This window comes from Chlorocebus sabaeus, chromosome 13, assembly GCF_047675955.1.
Source record: "Chlorocebus sabaeus isolate Y175 chromosome 13, mChlSab1.0.hap1, whole genome shotgun sequence".
In the NCBI taxonomy this organism is placed as follows: Eukaryota; Metazoa; Chordata; class Mammalia; order Primates; family Cercopithecidae; genus Chlorocebus; species Chlorocebus sabaeus.
In genome coordinates, this window is record NC_132916.1 from 53,618,112 (window position 1) to 53,641,102 (window position 22,991).

Here is a 22,991-nt window from a genome sequence, read left to right on the forward strand (position 1 = left end):
CAATTCTTTGATAGCTCATGTATCTCCAAAATTCAGTGCTTTATTACTGCCAACATTATGTATTTAAATGAATACAGCTTGATATCAAGAAAATGACCATATTGAAGGAAAAAACAGTAAACTGCAGCCTTCTTCATGAGTAACACTTGAAACTGTTAAGCACATTAAAATCCCATTTAACAAATAGCAGAACCTAATGAACATTGGGATTACTCAGTGAATACTAATGTGGAATATTACTGGGAAGGATGTTTGAGTGTTGAAGTTTCTCACAGCTCAAAATGGTTACACAGATTAAGGAGAGGAACATCTGTTGTTCAAAAGACAAATGAAATTTGTCAGTTTACTGAAATTATTTTTGTTTTTGTATCTTTTTAAAAATCGTTTCTTAAAGTAGTCAATTACTCATTCTTCTATTTTGAAATTTCCAGAAATCTTTCTTTAAGTGTTGCATGTCAATTTTATATCAGAAATTCTTGGGCTGTATCTAGATACAGTTAATCAATCTGCTGTTTAGTAAATTGTAGTGATCTATTGTATGATAATCAACTAGTATATCAACCATGAAATCATCTAATTCTGAAATTAAAATGATCAGAATTACAGGCTTATCAAGTGACAGTCCACTAATTCCAGGCAGTTAGGTTTCACAATACATTCAGGTGAGCTCTGGTCTCTGGCCTCAAGTTCTAACGATAACAGTTTCCATTCATTTTCTATTGCAAATCAAACAAGTAATTTGTCTTTTACTTATCTGATTTTATTTGTCTGAAATGTGGTTAGTAGGCTTTACTGTATCCTTTGTCATGGAGTGTGTTAGTCATTGATTGTAATAGAACTGTTTTACATTCATCTATTCATTTGTTATTTAAGTATTTAGTCAGTTACTTTTGTATACATCTATCCATCTATCTACTCATCCATCCATCCATTCATCAATTCACCCATTCAACAAAAGTCTACTGAACTACTGAACATGTGTGGAGATGATCATGTTGCTTATATAGATGGCAGGACAGGTTTCTGTTCTCAAGGAGTAGCCCATAAGCTCATACCAACATAAGTACTGTCTTTAGTTTAGTAACTCTTCCAAACCCTGTTGTGTTAAGGAGACTTATGAGGCCCAGAAATTCTGTTTCTAGATATATATCCAAAAGAATTGAAAATGGGTATTATGTGTTCATGAATATGAATAGCAATGTTATTTATGATAGCTCAAAGGTATAAACAATCCAAATATTCATCAACTGATGAATGAATAAACAAAATGTAGCATGTACATGCAGTGAATATTAGTCATAAAAAGAAATGAAATACTGATACATGCTACAGTGAAGTTATCTAGAATAGGTAACTTCATAGCGACAAAAGCAGATTGTTAGCTTACAGGGGTTAGAGGAAGAGTGGAATAGAGAATGACTGCCTAATGGATTCTGGGTTTTCTTTTGGGCTGACAAAATGTCTTAGAATTAGATGTATGTAGTAGCTGCACAACATTGTAAATGTACTAAATGGCAGAATTGTACAATTTATTTTTTAAATTTTAAATAGGTTTGAAAATGTCCATCCTATCCCAAACATCATACTTCCTCTCTATGTATAATTTAAAATGCTTAATTTCATGTGATGTGAATTGCACCTGAACTAATGACAAGAAAAAGAAATGAAGATGGCCGAATAGGAACAGCTGCAGTCTCCAACTCCCAGCGCGAGTGACACAGAAGACAGGTGATTTCCGCATTTTCAACTGAAGTACTGGGTTCATCTCACTAGGGAGTACAGGATGGTCGGTGTGTTCAGCTGCTGCAGCCCAACCAGCGAGAGCTGAAGCAGGGCAAGGCATCACCTCACCTGGGAAGCGCAAGGGGGAAGGGAATCCCTTTTCCTAGCCAGGGGAACTGAGACACACAACACCTGTTAAATTGGGTAACTCCCACCCCAATACTGTGCTCTACCAAGGATCTTAGCAAACGGACACATCAGGAGATTATATTCCACACCTGGCCGGGAGGGTCCCACGCCCACGGAGCCTCCCTCATTGCTAGCACAGCAGTCTGGGATCTCCTGACAAGGCAGCAGCAAGGCTGGGGGAGGGGTGCCCACCATTGCTGAGGCTTAAGTAGATAAACAAAGCGGCTAGGAAGCTCAAACTGGGTGGAGCCCACAGCAGCTCAAGGAGTCCTGCCTGTCTCTGCAGACTCCACCTCTGGGGACAGGGCACAGCTAAACAACAACAACAACAAGAAAAAGCAGCTGAAACCTCTGCAGACACAAACGACTCTGTCTGACAGCTTTGAAGAGAGCAGTGGCTCTCCCAACACGGAGGTTGAGATCTGAGAACAGACAGGCTGCCTGCTCAAGTGGGTCCCTGACCCCTGAGTAGCCTAACTGGGAGACATCCCCCACTAGGGGCAGACCAAAACCCCACACCTCACACGGTGGAGTACACCCCTGAGAGGAAGCTTCCAAAGCAAGAATCAGACAGGTACACTCGCTGTTCAGCGATATTCTATCTTCTGCAGCCTCTGCTGCTGATACCCAAGCAAACAGGGTCTGGAGTGGACAGCAACAATCTCCAATAGACTTACAGCTGAGGGTCCTGACTGTTAGAAGGAAAACTAACAAACAGGAAGGACACCCACACCAAAACCCCATCAGTACGTCACCATCATCAAAGACCAGAGGCAGATAAAACCACAAAGATGGGGAAAAAGCAGAGCAGAAAAGCTGGAAATTCAAAAAAGAAGAGCGCATCTCCCCCTGCAAAGGAACGCAGCTCATCGCCAGCAATGGATCAAAGCTGGACGGAGAATGACTTTGATGACACGAGAGAATAAGGCTGCAGTCCATCAAACTTCTCAGAGCTAAAGGAGGAATTATGTACCCAGCGCAAAGAAACTAAAAATCTTGAAAAAAGAGTGGAAGAATTGATAACTAGAATAATTAATGCAGAGAAGGCCATAAACGAATGGACAGAGATGAAAACCATGACACGAGAAATACGTAACAAATGCACAAGCTTCAGTAACCGACTCGATCAACTGGAAGAAAGAGTATCAGTGATTGAGGATCAAATGAATGAAATGAAGCAAGAAGAGAAACCTAAAGAAAAAAGAAGAAAAAGAAATGAACAAAGCCTGCAAGAAGTATGGGATTATGTCAAAAGACAAAATCTACGTCTGATTGCAGTGCCTGAAAGTGAGGGGGAATATGGAACCAAGTTGGAAAACACTCTTCAGGATATCATCCAGGAGAACTTCTCCAAACTAGTAGGGCAGGCCAACATTCAAATTCAGGAAATACAGAGAACGCCACAAAGATACTCCTCGAGAAGAGCAACTCCAAGACACATAATTGCCAGATTCACCAAAGTTGAAATGAAGGAAAAAGTCTTAAGGGCAGCCAGAGAGAAAGGTTGGGTTACCCACAAAGGGAAGCCCATCAGACTAACAGCAGATCTCTCAGCAGAAACTCTACAAGCCAGAAGAGAGTGGGGGCCAATATTCAACATTCTTAAAGAAAAGAATTTTAAACCCAGAATTTCATATCCAGCCAAACTAAGTTTCATAAGTGAAGGAGAAATAAAATCCTTTACAGATAAGCAAATGCTTAGAGATTTTGTCCCACCAGGCCTGCCTTACAAGAGACCCTGAAGGAAGCACTAAACATGGAAAGGAACAACCGGTACCAGCCATTGCAAAAACATGCCAAAATGTAAAGACCATCGAGGCTAGGAATAAACTGCATCAACTAACGAGCAAAATAACCAGTTAATATCATAATGGCAGGATCAAGTTCACACATAACACTATTAACCTTAAATGTAAATGGAGTAAATGCTCCAATTAAAAGACACAGACTGGCAAACTGGATAAAGAGTCAAGACCCATCAGTCTGCTGTATTCAGGAGACCCATCTCACATGCAGAGACATACATAGGCTCAAAATAAAGGGATGGTAGAAGATCTACCAAACAAATGGAGAACAAAAAAAAGCAGGTGTTGCAATACAAGTCTCTGATAAAACAGACTTTAAACCATCAAAGATCAAAAGAGACAAAGAAGGCCATTACATAATGGTAAAGGGATCAATTCAACAGGAAGAGCTAACTATCCTAAATATATATGCACCCAATACAGGAGCACCCAGATTCATAAAGCAAGTCCTTAGAGACTTACAAAGAGACTTAGACTCCCATACAATAATAATGGCAGACTTCAACACCTCACTGTCAACATTAGACAGATCAACGAGACAGAAAGTTAACAAGGATATCCAGGAATTGAACTCATCTCTGCAGCAAGCAGACCTAATAAACATCTACAGAACTCTCCACCCCAAATCAACAGAATATACATTCTACTCAGCACCACATCACACTTATTCCAAAATCGACCATATAATTGGAAGTAAAGCACTCCTCAGCAAATATAAAAGAACAGAAATTATAACAAACTGTCTCTCAGACCACAGTGCAATCAAACTAGAACTCAGGACTAAGAAACTCAATCAAAACCACTCAACTACATGGAAACTGAATAACCTGCTCCTGAATGACTACTGGGTATATAAGGAAATGAAGGCAGAAATAAAGATGTTCTTTGAAACCAATGAGAACAAAGATGCAACATACCAGAATCTCTGGGACACATTTAAAGCAGTGTGTAAAGGGAAATTTATAGCACTAAATGCCCACAAGAGAAAGCTGGAAAGATCTAAAATTTACACTCTAACATCACAATTAAAAGAACCAGAGAAGCAAGAGCAAACACATTCAAAAGCTAGCAGAAGGCAAGAAATAACTAAGATCAGAGCAGAAGTGAAGGAGATAGAGACACAAAAAGCCCTCCCAAAAATCAATGAATCCAGGAGTTGGTTTTTTGAAAAGATCAACAAAATTGATACCGCTAGCAAGACTAATAAAGAAGAAAAGAGAGAAGAATCAAATAGACGCAATAAAAAATGAAAAACGGGATATCACCACCGACCCCACAGAAATACAAACTACCATCAGAGAATACTATAAACACTTCTATGCAAATAAACTAGAAAATCTAGAAGAAATGGATAATTTCCTGGACACTTACACTCTCCCAAGACTAAACCAGGAAGAAGCTGAATTCCTGAATAGACCAATAGCAGGCTCTGAAATTGAGGCAATAATTAATAGCCTACCAACCAAAAAAAGTACAGGACCAGATGGATTCACAGCTGAATTCTACCAGAGGTACAAGGAGGAGCTGGTACCATTCCTTCTGAAGCTATTCCAATCAATAGAAAAAGAGAGAATCCTCCCTAACTCATTTTATGAGGCCAACATCATCCCGATACCAAAGCCTGGCACAGACAAAACAAAAAAAGAGAATTTTAGACCAATATCCCTGATGAACATTGATGCAAAAATCCTCAATAAAATACTGGCAAACTGGATCCAGTAGCACATCAAAAAGCTTATCCACCATGATCAAGTGGGCTTCATCTCTGGGATGCAAGGCTGGTTCAACATACGCAAATCAATAAACGTAATCCAGCATATAAACAGAACCAAAGACAAAAACCACATGATTATCTCAATAGATGCAGAAAAGGCCTTTGACAAAATTCAACAGCCCTTCATGTTAAAAACTCTCGATAAATTCGGTATTGATGGAACGTATCTCAAAATCATAAGAGCTATTTATGACAAACCCACAGCCAATATCATACTGAATGGGCAAAAACTGGAAAAATTCCCTTTGAAAACTGGCACAAGACAGGGATGCCCTCTCTCACCACTCCTATTCAACATAGTGTTGGAAGTTCTGGTTAGGGCAATCAGGCAAGAGAAAGAAATCAAGGGTATTCAGTTAGGAAAAGAAGAAGTCAAATTGTCCCTGTTTGCAGATGACATGATTGTATATTTAGAAAACCCCATTGTCTCAGCCCAAAATCTCCTTAAGCTGATAAGCAACTTCAGCAAAATCTCAAGATACAAAATTAATGTGCAAAAATCACAAGCATTCTTATACACCAGTAACAGACAAACAGAAAGCCAAATCATGAATGAACTTCCATTCACAATTGCTTCAAAGAGAATGAAATACCTAGGAATCCAACTTACAAGGGATGTAAAGGACCTCTTCAAGGAGAACTACAAACCACTGCTCAGTGAAATAAAAGAGGACACAAACAAATGGAAGAACATACCATGCTCATGGATAGGAAGAATCATTATCGTGAAAATGGCCATACTGCCCAAGGTAATTTATAGATTCAATGCCATCCCCATCAAGCTACCAATGAGTTTCTTCACAGAATTGGAAAAAACTGCTTTAAAGTTCATATGGAACCAAAAAAGAGCCCGCATTGCCAAGACAATCCTAAGTCAAAAGAACAAAGCTGGAGGCATCACGCTACCTGACTTCAAACTATACTACAAGGCTACAGTAACCATAACAGCATGGTACTGGTACCAAAACAGAAATATAGACCAATGGATCAGAACAGAGTCCTCAGAAATAATACCACATATCTACAGCCATCTGATCTTTGAAAACCTCAGAAAAACAAGAAATGGGGAAAGGATCCCTATTTAATAAATGGTGTGGGAAAATTGGCTAGCCATAAGTAGAAAGCTGAAACTGGATCCTTTCCTTACTCCTTATACGAAAATGAATTCAAGATGGATTACAGACTTAAATGTTAGACCTAATGCCATAAAAACCCTAGAAGAAAACCTAGGTAATACCATTCAAGACATAGGCATGGGCAAGGACTTCATGTCTAAAACACCAAAAGCAACGGCAACAAAAGCCAAAATTGACACATGGGATCTAATTAAACTAAAGATCTTCTGCACAGCAAAAGAAACTACCATCAGAGTGAACAGGCAACCTACAGAATGGGAGAAAATTTTTGCAATCTACTCATCTGACAAAGGGCTAATATCCAGAACCTACAAAGAACTCAAACAAATTTACAGGAAAAAAACAAACAACCCCATCAAAAAGTGGGCAAAGGATATGAACAGACAGTTCTCAAAAGAAGGCATTCATACAGCCAACAGACACTTGAAAAAATGCTCATCATCACTGGCCATCAAAGAAATGCAAATCAAAACCACAATGAGATACCATCTCACAGCATTTAGAATGGCAATCATCAAAAAGTCAGGAAGCAACAGGTGCTGGAGAGGATGTGGAGAAATAGGTACACTTTTACACTGTTGGTGGGATTGTAAAATAGTTCAACCATTATGGAAAACAGTATGGCGATTCCTCAAGGATCTAGAACTAGAAGTACCATATGACCCAGCCATCCCATTACTGGGTATATACCCAAAGGATTATAAATCATGCTGCTATAAAGACACATGCACACGTATGTTTATTGCAGCACTATTCACAATAGCAAAGACTTGGAATCAACCCAAATGTCCATCAGTGACAGACTGGATTAAGAAAATGTGGCACATATACACCATGGAATACTATGCATCCATAAAAATGGATGAGTTTGTGTCCTTTGTAGGGACATGGATGCAGCTGGAAACCATCATTCTCAGCAAACTATCAGAAGAACAGAAAACCAAACACTGCAGGTTCTCACTTACAGGTGGGAACTGAACAATGAGATCACTTGGACTCGGGAAGGGGAACATCATACACTGGGGCCTATCACGGGAAGTGGGGAGGGGGGAGGGATTGCACTGGGAGTTATACCTGATGTAAATGAAGAGTTGATGGGTGCTGACGAGTTGATGGGTGCAGCACGCCAACATGGCACAAGTATACATATGTAACAAACCTGCACGTTATGCACATGTACCCTAGAACTTAAAGTATAATAATATAAAAAAAAAGAAAGAAAAAGAAAAAGAAATGCTTGTGACACTGCATTTTTCATTAATAGGGTTCCTTGGTGAAAGGGGAAAAAAGCATTTAATGATTTTCAGATGACACAAGTAACCTAAACACTGTAGACCAGTGATATTTGCCTAATCTAGGACCTTCTACCAGGTTGTCCAAAATGTGCCTCTAGAGAAGATAGCACTCAATTAATAGTGTTGGATGAGTTTATTTACAGGTAAAGATAATTTGCTTGTCTTTAGAGGGTGCCACCTAGCACTCAGCAGCTAGGATGATTCCATCCAACTGCCTGTATTTGGTGATTTCAGGGTTAATTTCCTTTTCTGCTTCCTGATCATATATGAACTCAAACATATTCAAAAGTACTGTCAAGTGTCTAGGCTTAGCAAAGTGGGGGTAAAAGCAATGAAAATTTGAGAAATCTATTGCCGAAAAGCTTACAATTTGGGTAAAGATCATCATTTTTGAAGATACATTTACACCTTGTAATGAGCCTTTTAGCTTTGCTCTCTGGCTTGATTCCCAAATTCCCAGCCTTGATTCCCAAATCTAACAAGTTATTTGGTAAGTGTGAATCACTGATCAATAGAAATCTACCATCACTCCTGAGAAAGGAACTGAAAATGCAGGCCATAGCAAGATTCAGTTGCTTCTTTCTTATAGTTACAAGATGGCATATCATATGCTATGAAATGTCTATCAGTAATTTTTAAAACTGTAATTATTATGAATCAATAGTAGTCATTTAATTATGTGCTTTTAGAGTTTATTTAAAATGTATTTTCATACACTAAAATGATTTGGAGATACAAATAGTAAAAAGTGTACTTCTTGTAATGTTCATGTCGTCATTTCTATTTGGTTTCAACAGTCGATGAAAATAGGTTAATAAAATGTCTAGTATTCCATAATAACCTACTGTGTGTTACGTATTATACAAGAACTTTATATTCATTTTCCTTTTAAATCAAGCTCAAGGTGTATGGACTATTATATTATCTCCATTGTATAGAAGAAAAAATTGAGGTCTAGAAAGAATAAGTTATTTTCTTCTAGGCCACAAGGCTGGTAAATATCAGAGAAAGGACATAAATCCTGGTCTATTTGACCCGCAAAATTGTATTCTTAATAATTAAGCTTTTAAAATGTCCTTTTACACAAAAATAGGAAAAGCAAGTAAGATACCGGTAACATTTATTCAAATCGTGAATGCATAATAAGAAAAGAAATGTGTGTGTGACAGCATTTTTTCCAGTTTTCCATTTGACCAAACCAGCTTTTCTCTGAAATAATGAGTTATATCAAATCACTCCACCAACATCACCAGATTGCAAAAAAGTACCAGTAAAATGAAAGCCATAGGTACAGAGAACAACAGATTTAATTTATGACAAAAACAAATCCCAGAGATCATCCTAAGTCAGTCAACTGAGTATTTTGAGAAAGTTTAGCTTATACCGATGACAAACATGCAAGTTTATCTCAAAGGAAAAGAAAATACAATTGTTTCGTCTTTTATTTCAATTTAAAAGCTGAGATGGAATGTTAATATTGTCTGCTTCTGCTTTCCTTGTTTAAGCACTAAAAGAAATCAAGCAGTCATTGGAATGTTTTCCATTTTAAAAATCCCTTTAACTATATGATTTTAAAAATGTCTATCTATCTTCAAAAAATGAAAATCAAAACACATAGCCAAGAGCCAAGAGATGAGGAAGAACGTTCTCATATCTCTTCAACATTTGGGGTTGGTGGTGATTGTCAGCACTTTAGACTGAGCTAACTTGACCTAATATGACAGACGACCAGAGCTTTTGGTTATGGTATTCATCAGCTTCCTTTCTCAGCATACATAATTGGCTTATATTTATGTCATTGTTGCTGTACGATTCCTACAGCTGTATAATACCTAAAAACTTTACTTATTCACCATCTCTTTTTTCCTCTGCCATAGGTTGAGCTCTGTTAACCTTGAATCCGCTGTCTCCTATCCTACTGATGGAAGCGTTGCGGCAGCTGTAGAAGTGTGTCAGTGCCCACCAGGGTATACTGGCTCCTCTTGTGAAGTAAGCTTGCAAGAATGCATCCTCAGTGCATTCAAAATTCCCTCAACATTGCTTTCAATAACCTATTCTAATAAGAGCTCTTTTTTTCTATCAATAATTACACAAATAATGGGTATCACTTAAAAAAGAAACTTGAATGTATACCAAAAGTTGTGGCTTTCAATTAGAGTATTAACCACATAATTTCATCTTGTAACTGTTTCTCTCTGAGATATTTTGCCTATGACTGAAAATCTGATGTTTCTGTCTTTGTTACCTATTTGATCTATTGAATGGTAGCGGAATAAGACTTCAAAATATTTTCTCTTCATTTTCATCACAATGGTTATCCAAAATTTAGCACTATTTTTTTTTTTTTTACTTTTCTCTCATGTTTTAATTCTATGTATCACACTTTTCCTCTACTTCATTTCTAAGAATACAACCAAATCGCAATCATCTGAAGCATTACAATCTTCAGAATGTCAAGAACATAATATATGGAAAAAATACCTTGATAGAGAAAATTGCCTACAGGTCTTTCATTTGTTTAGCACCTAATGTTTGAGATATTTATTGTTGTCTCCGCATCCAAGATTTATAATAAGATTAATGATTCTTACTTAATACCACAGTGTGTCGTCTTAAGGTAACACTTTGTATTTACTTCTATATATTTTCCTTTAGATTGTCTGAAAATTAGTTTTACTTGAAACCTGGTCAAAAAATGTGAGCACTATTTCCTTGACAGAGGGCATGGCTTACAGATAAATAGGAGCTTAGTTCCTTTAAAATGGTGCCTTTAAGGAATCATTTGAGTGTACTGAGATATTTCACTTCAGAACACTACCTCATTATGCCATTTATAGAAATACTCTAGGCATTGCTTTGTCGGTTCTCTCGTACTTTAAAAATAATGCATACATCTAGAGATACACAGTCATATTCATGACAGCTGTGTTGCCTTTAACTGAGCTCAGATTCACCTTTCTAGAAATAAAACTAGATATAACTTATAGAAGTACTTGCTTTTCCAAAATTCATGTAGATAAGATAAAAACAATTATGGATATCAATTAGTTATGCCAACCCAAATTTGATTTTACATATAAAACATACACTGTATTTGATGAAACAAGAGGCTTTCGCTCTTGATTCCAACCAGACTGCTCTATTTGAACTTTAAAGATCCTCTCTCAATTGGCATAATACATAACTTAATTCTACTCTTGTTTTAATGCTTGTTTCCACATATGTTATTCTCATCCTTTGCATTATCTTTTATACAAGTTCTAAATGCCCATTGAATATAAAATTACTTGAATATTACAATTGCTTAATTGGCTATGCTTTTAGTCTCTTCCTTCTCTCCGTCAAAAATATTTTTGATTCTAGTTATGTCTGATAAATTCTGTAAATTTACCTGTATAAATTATCAGTAAGTACATACAACATAATCCCTGTCTTTATGGAGCTAGCAATCTGTTTAGGGAGACAATAAATACCTATGAAAAATGGGATCTCAGCGCTATGTAATTAAGGGATCAGTATGTGCTACAGAACATTCATGCAATAATCATTCAGAGGGATGAACTACTGCAGTGGAGAGAGGTGTAAAGTGTCCTGGGGTGGAGAAATCTTAAATTGGATGCTAAATAATGGTAACAGATAGATAGAAGCATTTGAGTGTGAAAAAAAAACAAAACAAAAACAAAGAAGAGAGAGATAATAAAAGCTTCTTGTATCTGTCACACAGGAATTGTTTGATAAATAAAGTTACTTTGTAATCCATAAAATAACTTAGTTGAATCAAGAGACAATGAATTTTGGAACTTTGAATTTTTTCTCTGACTTCTTCATTTCTTCTATTCTCTAAAATTCGTTTTTTCTTATCAAAATTTTCTGTGCCTAAATTCTCTATTATTCTGTCCTATCCTTTCGTTATTTCATTTGCTTTTCAATTAAGTGTAGTTCATAAGGCCAGTCATTCTAGCCTTGTTATCACTAATATTCTGGGATCCCTTAAAAGCTGAGTAAACACCAAAGACCATTAATGTCTTCATTCCAGCTTGCTGAAAGCCTCTAGCCAAAAACAGATCAAATGACTCCATTGTAGATATTCTCTTTTACTTCATTTGAGGCCAAAGTGTTGATTCAGAATCTTTTTCTCATTTCTACTTGACTTCTTATAAAGTGTTCTACAGTTAAATCTTTTAAAAATTTTCTTACTTTCATAGTACTGTCATCATTCATTTCACCTGACAGATGAGACAGGTGGGACACTAAAAAAAAGAGTTTTGGGCAGTCTCAGTTTCTTCTATGTAATGGAAATAATATTAACCACCTCATAGAATTGCTTGTTTGTTCATACTTTCATTTAGCTGACTAGTATTTGATGAACATATATTTTGAGACAAACAAGACCCTACACATGGAAAATAGTACAATTAACAATGCAGATATTGTACCTGTCCTCAAGGATGTTGCATTGAGTGGTGGCATTAACAATATGCCAGAAAGCAAATATAAATAAATGTGACAAATTCTATGAAGGAAATAAACAGGGTGAAATAAATAGGGTTCTATGATAAAGTTACTGCAAGTGGTTATATGAAGGTTAGAAAGTCTATTTTGTAAAAGTTTGTCAGGAAAGGCTTCCTGAGGTGGTGACAGCTAAACGGAATGTTGAAGAATGAGAGGGACAACGATGTAAAAAGAGCTGCTAAGGAAGCAGTGTAGATTGTGGAGTATGTAAGGACTGCAAAGAAGGAGCATGGCTGGAGCTTTCTAAGCAAGGGGAAAAGTGGGACAAGAGGTGAATGGAAAAGCCAGGCCATTAGGAGTTTTGCACATATGATAAGAATTGAGCATTTTATTCTCATGGCATGGAACATCATTGCAAACCTTTTAGCAGAGTAGTGGAATAGTGTAGTGATCTGATTTACATTTTTGGGTTTGGGGTGTTTCTTGTTTTTTGAGACAGGGTCTTGCTCTGTCACCCAGGCTGGAGTGCAGTGATGCTGTCAAAGCTTACTGCAGCCTCAAACTCCTGAGCTTAAGTGATCCTCCTGCCTCAGCCTCCTGAGTAGCTGGGACTACGGGTGTATACCACTATGCCCAGCTATTTTTGTTTGTTTGTTTGTTTGTTTTAATAGAGACAAGACCTCACTATGTTGCACAGGCTGATCTCGAACTCCTGAGCTCAAGCAATCCTCCCACCTCAGCCTCCCAAAGTTCTGAGGTTACAGGCATGAGTCAATGCACCCAGCCTGAGTTACATTATTTTGAAGAAGGCATTATGGCTACAGTAGGAAGAACATGTCTTAGGAGGGCATGAATGATAGGAAGGAGAAGGGTTAATATGTAGTTGCAGTGGAACACAGCAATAATAGTGGTTGCTGTTAGGATCATGGCAGGGGATATAAAAAGTCTTATCATATTCTATATATATTTTGATAGTAGAACCAGTAGGACTCACTGATTCAAGACTGTATGTCTGGGGAGAGATTAAAGAAATAAAGACTTTAAGAGTGAGTCATGGATGACCAGTTTGAACGATTGATCAGTTGCTTGTGTTGTCCTTTACTGAGCTGAGGAAGACAGAGAGAGGAATAGTTGGTGGGGGTGGGGGGGTATGGAATCCATAGTCCATTTTAGAAATTTTAGGTTTGAAAAGGCTGTGAAGTGTAAATGTCAATGTGTATTTATAATATTCAGGTCTTAAATTCAGCATGTCTGTCTGGTCTAGAGATATGTTTTTGGAAGGCATCATAAACTATGGAACTGAATAAAATTACCCAGGAGAAAGTGCAATTGATTTAAAAAAGAGAAAAATAACCCAACCCAAGCCCCGAGGAGCTCCTGACGTTAAGAAGCAGGGTCAAAGCAGAGGACACAGCAAAGAAATATGGTAGAAATTTGAAAAGAGTGATGTCATAGAAGTTGAGAAAAGAAATTGTGGGAGGAAAAGGAGTCAGCTAGGCCCCAGGCTGATAAAAGGTCAGATAAAATGCAATTGCAGAATCATCCATCAAATTTGGCTGCATGGAATTTGGTGACAAGGACCAGAGCAGTTTTAATTGAGAGGTGGTGACACAAAACAGATTAGAATGGAATGAAGTGTGAAAAAGAAGTGAGGAATATAATACTTGTTAAGAGTAGTGTGACTGAAAAGAAAAACATAGATGACTAGAAAAGTTATATGAGGTTGAGGACAGTTTTCTCATTTGTGTTTTGTTTATTTTTGATGGAGACACTAGATCGTATTTTTGTGTGTGTGTGTGCTGAAAATAATGACCCAGTAGAAAAGAAAGTTATTACTAATGCATCAGAGAAAGTGAATATTGAGAAGAAAATAGATGCTGGAATCAGATGACAAGTGGAGCAATGTTCCTTTAGGAAGAAGGACCCCACATCCGCCACATCTCTTGTTTGGAATGGGAATATGGCAACAAGGTTTGGAGATATATGCTTAGATCTCTGGACTTGTTAGTGCAAAGATGGCTTTAATTTTTTCTGTGAGTAATAAGATAAAATCACTGGCTAAAAGAGAGGTGTAAGGAGTTGGGAAGATTGAAGAAAGAAGATGTGGTATGAGTAGTGCATTTGCAGAGTATTAAAACAAAAAACTTATTAAGGAAAACTTCATGGATATCTGTCTGAAAACAGATTAGTTCTCTCCCTTTTCTCAATATCCTTAATTTTTACCCCCTTATGAACATGTAGCTTCACCAGCTTTTTAAAAAGTATATTACAGAAGTAAATCACTTCTATAATAAATCTAGGGATGCAAACAATGTAATGGGGAGGTATGGGAAGGGATTTAATTGGGAGAAATGGAAATGGAAAGGGATAGAAATTTGACAATTTTGGGTTGGTTGTGGGAGTTGAACAATGAGAACACATGGACACAGGGAGGGGAACATTACACACTGGGGCCTGTTGGGGGGTGGGGGGCTAGGGGAGGGATAGCATTAGCAGAAATACCTAATGTAGATGATGGGTTGGTGGGTTCAACAAACTACCATGGCACGTGTATATGTATGTAACAAACCTGCACGTTCTGCACATGTATCCTAGAACTTAAAGTATAATAATAACTAAAAAAAAGAAATTTGACACTTTTTTGTTACTGCTCAAATTAAAGAGAAAGTTTATTTTATTTATTTTCAGATATGAAGTATCAGTACATAATGTTTTTATGTGTTTGTTATTGACGGAGAAGGAACATTTCCACGGACACATAACACAATTCTATATCCTTTATTGCTTCAGTGATTTCTCTTTTGTTTCCTTTTTCAACTGGAGAAGATGGGCTTTTCATGATATATGATGTTGTACGCAACCATCCAGAAATACAGTAAATAACCCACAAGATGCAATTTCACTGGAGGGGGATCATAAGCTCTTAGAGGGCAGCAGTATTTGCCTCGTGCTTATTTTGCATCTCATTCACTTTGTAGTAATCCCCACAGACGAAAAACTTAATTAAGGATGACGGGGAACTTAGAGCAGGCATTGACACAGGGAATCTAAGACTCAAATATCCTGTTTTAATCAGAATTCAGTTTTTATATAATAAAGTGTTTCACATTTTAAACAAGAAATGAAAAATACAGGCAAAGTTATAGAAGAATGCCATAAAGTAAACTAACAAGAAAGTATGTGGGAAATAAATCATAAACTTTTTGTATACATAGCAAAGCATTATAGGATTGAGGAAATTTAGCATGAAATACATGAATTATATATGTGTAGAAATTAGCTGTGTACGTGGTCAAATATAAGTGTGGGTGCCGCCTTTCTTCCAAATCATGTCAAATATTTTCTGGAAATGATGAAGTTAAGGGCAATTAGTATGTGGGAAAGTGAACACATTCCAGAAAATCAAAATTGCTTGGGATGACATTGGGTACTCTCTGAGGCTAAGATTATATGATGAGTCCTTTTATATCAGCTGCCTTTTTTACAGTACTTTTTCTTCTATTTTCCTGTCTGTGCTTTTTACTTTGAGACTGTCACATTTCAATTCTTTATATCTCTGCTTTATTTTACCATTTCAGAAGCGACACCAAGCTAATGCTTCCTCTAATCTCATACCTGCCAATAACACTAAGGTCAGTGCAAAGCCCCAGTGTCAGGAAGAATACCTCTGTCGCAACGTGTCAATAATGGCAATGCTTTGACAAGCACATTTGATGAGTTTCCTACATGTTATTTTCTATTATCACAAAACAAACAAAAACAACTTTTTGTTTTAATCTCCAAAACCGACTAAAGCCTTATCTTCCTTTCAGTCTTGTTGGCCTAGGCACAGGCGAATTAACGGCACCATTTTTGGTGGCATCTGTGAGCCATGTCAGTGCTTTGGTCATGCGGAGTCCTGTGATGACGTCACTGGAGAATGCCTGGTAAGTGCTCTCTTCTTTGGGGATGCTGATTGACAAGTCTGAAATCATCTCAACAGATGCTACAATTCAGTTACTACCTGGGGACCTTAAACACTTGAGTCAGTAAGTGCTTTGACAAAGATCTTTGTATTGAACTGAATTGGAACTGAGAATGCTCTTTCATATGTGATCTACCTAATGAATATGAAGAAGTGTTTATTCATATTAGTCCAAGAATTAAATTAGAATCACATACATTATTTTAAGGCATAACTTATGATTGGAGATATAACTACCATGAATATATATGGTTTACTTCCTTCTATAAATCTATGGAAAGTACAGCGTGCTTTTAAAATAGAGAATAATTTTTATCCCCATAACATGAAAAGTATAAAATATAACCTTTACAGGAAGCATAATTAAGTTTTCTTCATGTTGAAAGTGAAAACATACTGCATATTTTTACTTAAAATGTTCAGAATTTAACTAAATGCATAGCGTCATTTGTAGATTAAAAATAAAAACAATATGTAATACATATTCACCAGAGCTGCTTCTCCTTTACAATTAAGTCTAAGCTTTAACCAGAAAATAGGTTTTACAAAGTGCAAAGCACTTTCCATCCTGCTAAGAAGTCTTAGGATTGGAGAATTACACTGAATAGACCATTTTGATTAACTCAAGGGCATGTTAGTTTTATATTGTCTGACATGGCATGAAGCTTGAAACAACACTTCTCATTTCATTAGTCTTGCAGAAACACAATTTAAAATGGTACCAATTTAGGAGGATATCACACTCTCATTTCCCTGAAGAATTTAAGGCGGACTCTGTTATCTGTAATTCTTAATATTCTGTCTTTCTCTTGCTTATTTTCCCCCATTTCTCTTCTACTTAAGAGCTTCTGGGAAAAATCCAAAATGAAAATTCAGGGCTTTCGTTTCAGTGTAATTTGGCATTTAGGTTTATTGATGCTCTTTTTCTTTTCTCTATATAAGATTTTTGTTTAATTGCATTGCATTATAAAGCATGAGAGTCTTAATTTGTGGATCAGTAGATTTTTGAAATGACATTTTTATGAATAGAAAGACTAAGTGATTTTCATTTTAATTATGCCATAAGTCTTTTAAAATGTACTTTGGGAAAAATATTGGGTTACCTTTAAACACTTTACTAACATGCAATAGGAAATAATATTCAGCCCAAACCTGACATGGAATTGTTTTACTCACCCTAAGAAGACAAAAATAAATATGTCATAATACCAAACTCATAATGTTCCCTATAGTCATATTTCATGTTGAATTCATTAGGATAAAATCAAATCAAATGTTCATGCTGAATTCATTAGGATGAAAGCAAATTGGTCCATTTGGTGATGTGATATTTCTAAAACGAGAAGCCTTTTTTAACGAACGAAACAGTGTCATTCAGCATAATTTTGAGAGAAAGAAGGGAGAGAACAGACCCTACTAATGAAACCTACTTTACTGATTTTGTTTCATGAACAGAGAGATAGGAGGTCTCTTTCAAATAACAGAGTGATCTTGAGGCAACAGTGGACATCTTGATGATAAAGACAGAATCTGGTGTTTCCTGAATTTTCCATCATAGCTAGTAAATAGGTGATCATGTAGGATATACTGACTTTCAAGTGCCCTTTCTCCAAAATAGTACTGAAAACTAAGTGCTGATATTCCATTTTGAGTATGTGAGTTCTGATATAATATACAAAGAGAAGAATATTTTAATGTTGCTCATCAAGGGCATTCTTACTGTTCAGTTGACCCTGCATTTTAGCTTCTTATTTAGTTTTCATGAGCATTAAATAGTATGGTTTTTACCGTGAAAAATGAATTTATGAACAAATGCTTAGCTTGCTTTAAAATTTGATTGTAAATTATCTGAAATATATTTTTGACAACAGAACAAAATCTAAACTTCTGCAATAGTGTAGGTCTATATTAAAAAGACATTTTAACTCAAAGTACATTTGAAGTAAGCCAGGAAATATTCAATGTCACATGGGAAGATTGCATGCTTGCTTCTTCTCATGGTTCTTGTGATATGTAATGTGAACGCTTTTGTAAAAAATTTGTAAATTTGTAAAGCGCTTTTGTAACAGGACGCCTGTAAGAATAACCAATTCATCAGAGTGAAACTTCCATCTTTTTGTTTTGATTTCCATTATATAGGTTGTCTGATGCTATTTTCTGGTTTCCACTACAAAAATACTTGAGTTTTAAAGATGATTTTTATTTAATGAAACGTGACATTAGAAAATGTAAGAACTACATATTATTTCTCTTTTAAATCAATAATTGGAAAAAAAAAACCCTCTTAATTATGCAAGATTTTCAGTTGAAAGTTAGAAATACCGTTTTCAACATGTTTAAGGCATAATTAATTTTTTGATTCCATTTTTTTTAAACCCTTAAGTCTTTGAAGACATAATTTTAGTTGTATCAGTGAGATAACATGTAAATAATTTTACAAAAAAACAAAACAATTCTTTAGTAATAGCTTAGTTTAGCTAAACTTAAAAATTGAAAGGAAGTAAAACAAAAATCAAATCGGGGAAAAATCCTTCTCCATGTTTTGCCCATTAAATCCCAATATGCTGCATTATTAAGGCAACTATTCATAGTGGAGTTGACCTTAATGCTATCTTTTAAAACGTTTTGTTAAAAATAAATTTCAGAAAGAATTTTAAATAACTTAAAGAAAAGCCTATTTTCAAATATCACCAGTTACTACAGAAATACATATTCACATTTAGTTGATTAAACTGGCATGTGATGTGTAAAATTTTTCAGTTTTCTCAATGTTTGATTATGAGTCAAACAAGCTTCTCACAGCTGTAATACAGTAGTGCATTGTCCAAGCCATCAGTGTCCACTGAGGCCAAAATTAATGTCTGAGCTAAGAGGGCATAGCCCCAGAGGATTTGTATGACTAGCCACAGTCTCCATTAAGTCAGCAATTTCAAGCTGAACAATTGATTTTTACCTAGAATCAGCTACAATTTCCATTAAACATATGTTGTTAGTGCTCTATGACTACACACACACACACACACACACACACACACACACAAAATCATGTATTTTCTTAAGGAAAAAACTAAAGAAAAAATGAAGTAAGATTTGCATAATGAAAAATATTAAAATGAATTTCAGTCATCTTTTTGTAAGTATGCATATGCTGAAATTAGTGTGTAGTTTATAAGCTAGATATTAAATTAACTTTCAATGCTATTTCCCTGCTGTAAAATTGACCATTTAACATGGAAAAAATATTCTTGCTGGTGGGGAGCAGACTAATGGCTTCGTAGACCTATTTTTGGCAGCATGTTGATCCCTGACACCAAAATAATAAACTCTGATGCGCATTTCTTTCTCAGAACTGTAAAGATCACACAGGCGGCCCATATTGTGATAAATGTCTTCCTGGTTTCTATGGAGATCCTACTAAAGGAACCTCTGAAGACTGTCAACCCTGTGCCTGTCCACTCAATATCCCATCCAATAAGTAAGTAACAAACTTACCCTGTGAATAAATTCAGCATCCTTTTCTGCAAGTACACTTTTCATAGCAAATATACCCTTTTTCTTATCCCATGTAAATAAATAATAAACACAGGCATGAATTTTTTTCAGAAAAATAATATGAATTTTCCAAACCTAAGGTATTTAAAACTATGAGGATTTCTAAGAATTTGTAATTTTTTAGCTCTAGTTTTGGTGATTTAATATCTGAGAGTAGAACTCAAAAAGAATTTTGACACCAATTCCAAAGAACATAAACATTTATACAAACACATACATGTGCATGCATGTACACACCTACACACAGACACATACCCATCTTCATGCCTTAATAAAAGGATACAAATACAGCTAATTTGGATTCTACCCATACACTATTTTTTTTTGTGAATCTTGGGCAAGTCATAAACCTCTTAAAATGTAAACTGAAGGGGCTGATTTAACTGACTTTTAAGCACCCATTCTATCTCTTCTTTTTTAAAAAATTCCAGTTGTTTACCTAGAACAACCACCTTAGAGCAGATTTTTAAAAAGCACACAGCAACAAGAAAGAGCACTTGACTTCCTCGTTTCCTTGCCTTTTAGGGAAATGCTATATCCAGCTGCTTGAATTCACATTTCCTCAGGGCAGCCATCTCTAAGTAAACAGCTAAGCACACCCCAACAAAAATGTTCTGTTTTGTTTTTAAATTGGGATACTATGTTGAAAAAAAATCAACAACTGTTACTCAAAAGCAATTACAGATAACTATACTTTTAAATAAAAGGAGATTCTTTTCTGAAGAACTCTCTTAAAGGTGAACTTAGTGCTTAATGAAGTTCATATCGTATGGTACACTTTCCAGCTACATCTAGGCACTGTGATAACTGACAGAGCAAAAATTGTCTATGATCTTTAAGGGAAATCTGTCAGCTATAGTCTTTTAATGTGAAGATGTGATCAAGTAGGTCATACTTCAAACTCTTACCCAGAATGCGCCTAATTAAAATGGTCTTTTGTTAGATTCAATGAATACTATAAGCTAAAGACTTTCAGATAATTCTGACATTAAGTTTAAATGTTCTCCTTGGAACTGTTCTTCCTACTGTTCAATCCGCATGAAATCCTTATCCTCCCAATGACCCTCTTTACTCAGAATTTTTTTACCTTACTCGTTGTTTGGAAAAGAAAAGAAAGCACTACTATTTAGTAAAAGCAGACTGCTATATTCTAGGCCAAACACTATATTTGGTGTTATTTCACCTTCAACTATAACTCAGTAAGGTAGATATTATTATCCTCATTTTATAGATTAAGAAATGAAAGCTATTAGTAGAAAAATGGCATTATGGTGCCAATTCTAGAACCAGAATCTTTGGTTTAAATGCTGGGTTCCATTCTTTCCAGCTGTGCAACTTTAGGCAAGTCGCTGAAACTCTCCATGCCTCAGTTCTGACATCATTAGTTATAATAATAGGACTCTCATAGGGTTGATGTGGGAAAGACATAATTGAGATGTGTAAACCACCTAAACTGTGACTGGATATGATTAACCCAATCTAAGAGCTGACTGTTATTAACCTGCTCAGAGTCATCAAGCATTAAAGTATCAGAGTTGGAATTCTAGTTTTAAAATCCATGTGCTTTCCAAATCTCTACAGTCTACAATGAAGACCTTAAAAAAAAAAATACACAGTTCATTTTAAGTGACAACACTAAAAGCAATAATTAATTCATTAGATAAGTCAATTTTTCTAGCAAGGTTTTGAGAATATAAGACGTTGGTTTAATGCAGGGGTCCTCAACCATCTATGGCCTGTTAGGAACCGGGCCGCCCAGCAAGAGGTGAGTGGTGGACGTTACCACCTGAGCTCTGCCTCCTATCAGATCAGGCAGGCATTAGATTCTCATAGAAGCTCGAACCCTATTGCGAACTGCACCTGTGAGGGATCTAGGTTGCATACCCCTTTTGAGAGTCTGACTAATGCCTGATGATCTGACGTGGAACAGTTTTATCCCAAAACTCCTCCCCTGCGTCTGTGGACAAAATTGTCTCCAAAACGAATACCTGGTGCCAAAAATGTTGGGGACCACTGGTTAGTGTATATTAGTGATCAGAACATTTCCAGGGCTTAAGGCATGAGCCTGAATGAGCACAAAGCTGAAGATTCTTTAACAACCAAGGATGTTAGAGAAGAGGAAGAAGGCAAGAGAGAAACCTACTGGAAAATAATGAATATAGGAGAACAAATGAAATATATTCCTTCATAATTAATGGCTACTCAAGTCTATGATAGTCACAACATCACACAAAAACCTGCACTCTGGTATGTAAGTGAAGAGTTAGATCACCCAATGGAAGACCTACCCGTTTGCCATGGCTGAATGGCATTCTCTTAACCATCCTCATTTACATGAAACTCATTGTTCATGACTAACATGCATTTGAGGAAAGCAGAAGGATTTCATCTGGCCACTTATATTGCATCTCCTTCTCAGCCAAGATGTCAAGAGCATTAGCACCACTATCAATCCAGTAGAGCTGGCTGCTCATTGCACCATGTGAATTCTAGCTGAATACATATTAGAATTATATAATTGATTGAGTATGTAAACCCTATGGATTTACCCTCAAGTCTGACCAATATTTACTATAAATGTAGAGGAAACATTAGGGAGATAATTTTGCTTGGATAATTATAGGCATTCATGACCCATTGTTGTCTCTTTATTTGCTGTGCATTTACTTGGATAATAGGTTCTAATTGTTGTTTCTGAAAAAGAAAGAAAGTCTGCAAGCATTAAAACACAGTCTATCAGTGCCAAAGGGATTGGGGTTCCAGTGTCCAATAATGTTATTTCCTAAAAGATGTGTATTCCAATTTGGTATAATTATGTTGATCCTGATTTTTAAAAATGCAGATAACACAGTGATAGCAATACCAGTAACACCAAGTATTTAAGGATTCTTCCATTTTCAAAGTGCTTTCACTTAGAGTAATTAGCAATTATTAGTAAATATTATAATTAGCAAATTATCAAATATTAATATTATAAAATATTAAAACTAGCAAATTACTAAATAATAATTTTATTTTTAGTAATAGAATTGGGACTAGAGTAGCAATCTATTTTAAATTCCAGCTTTCAATGTGGTATTTTAACAAGCAGAAAGGGAGGGC

General features: G+C 36.1%; 1 protein-coding gene across 2 annotated transcripts in view; it reads left to right on the plus strand.

Annotated features, from left to right (window-relative positions):
- Positions 1-22,991, plus strand: part of LAMA2 (laminin subunit alpha 2) — a 621,494-nt gene that overhangs the window by 361,564 nt on the left and 236,939 nt on the right. For both annotated transcript variants that reach the window (XM_073022454.1, XM_073022455.1), the window contains exons 15-17: positions 9,799-9,910; positions 16,186-16,299; positions 19,685-19,812. In XM_073022454.1, coding sequence (XP_072878555.1) covers positions 9,799-9,910; positions 16,186-16,299; positions 19,685-19,812 — 354 coding nt within the window. The remainder of the gene's footprint in view (positions 1-9,798; positions 9,911-16,185; positions 16,300-19,684; positions 19,813-22,991) is intronic.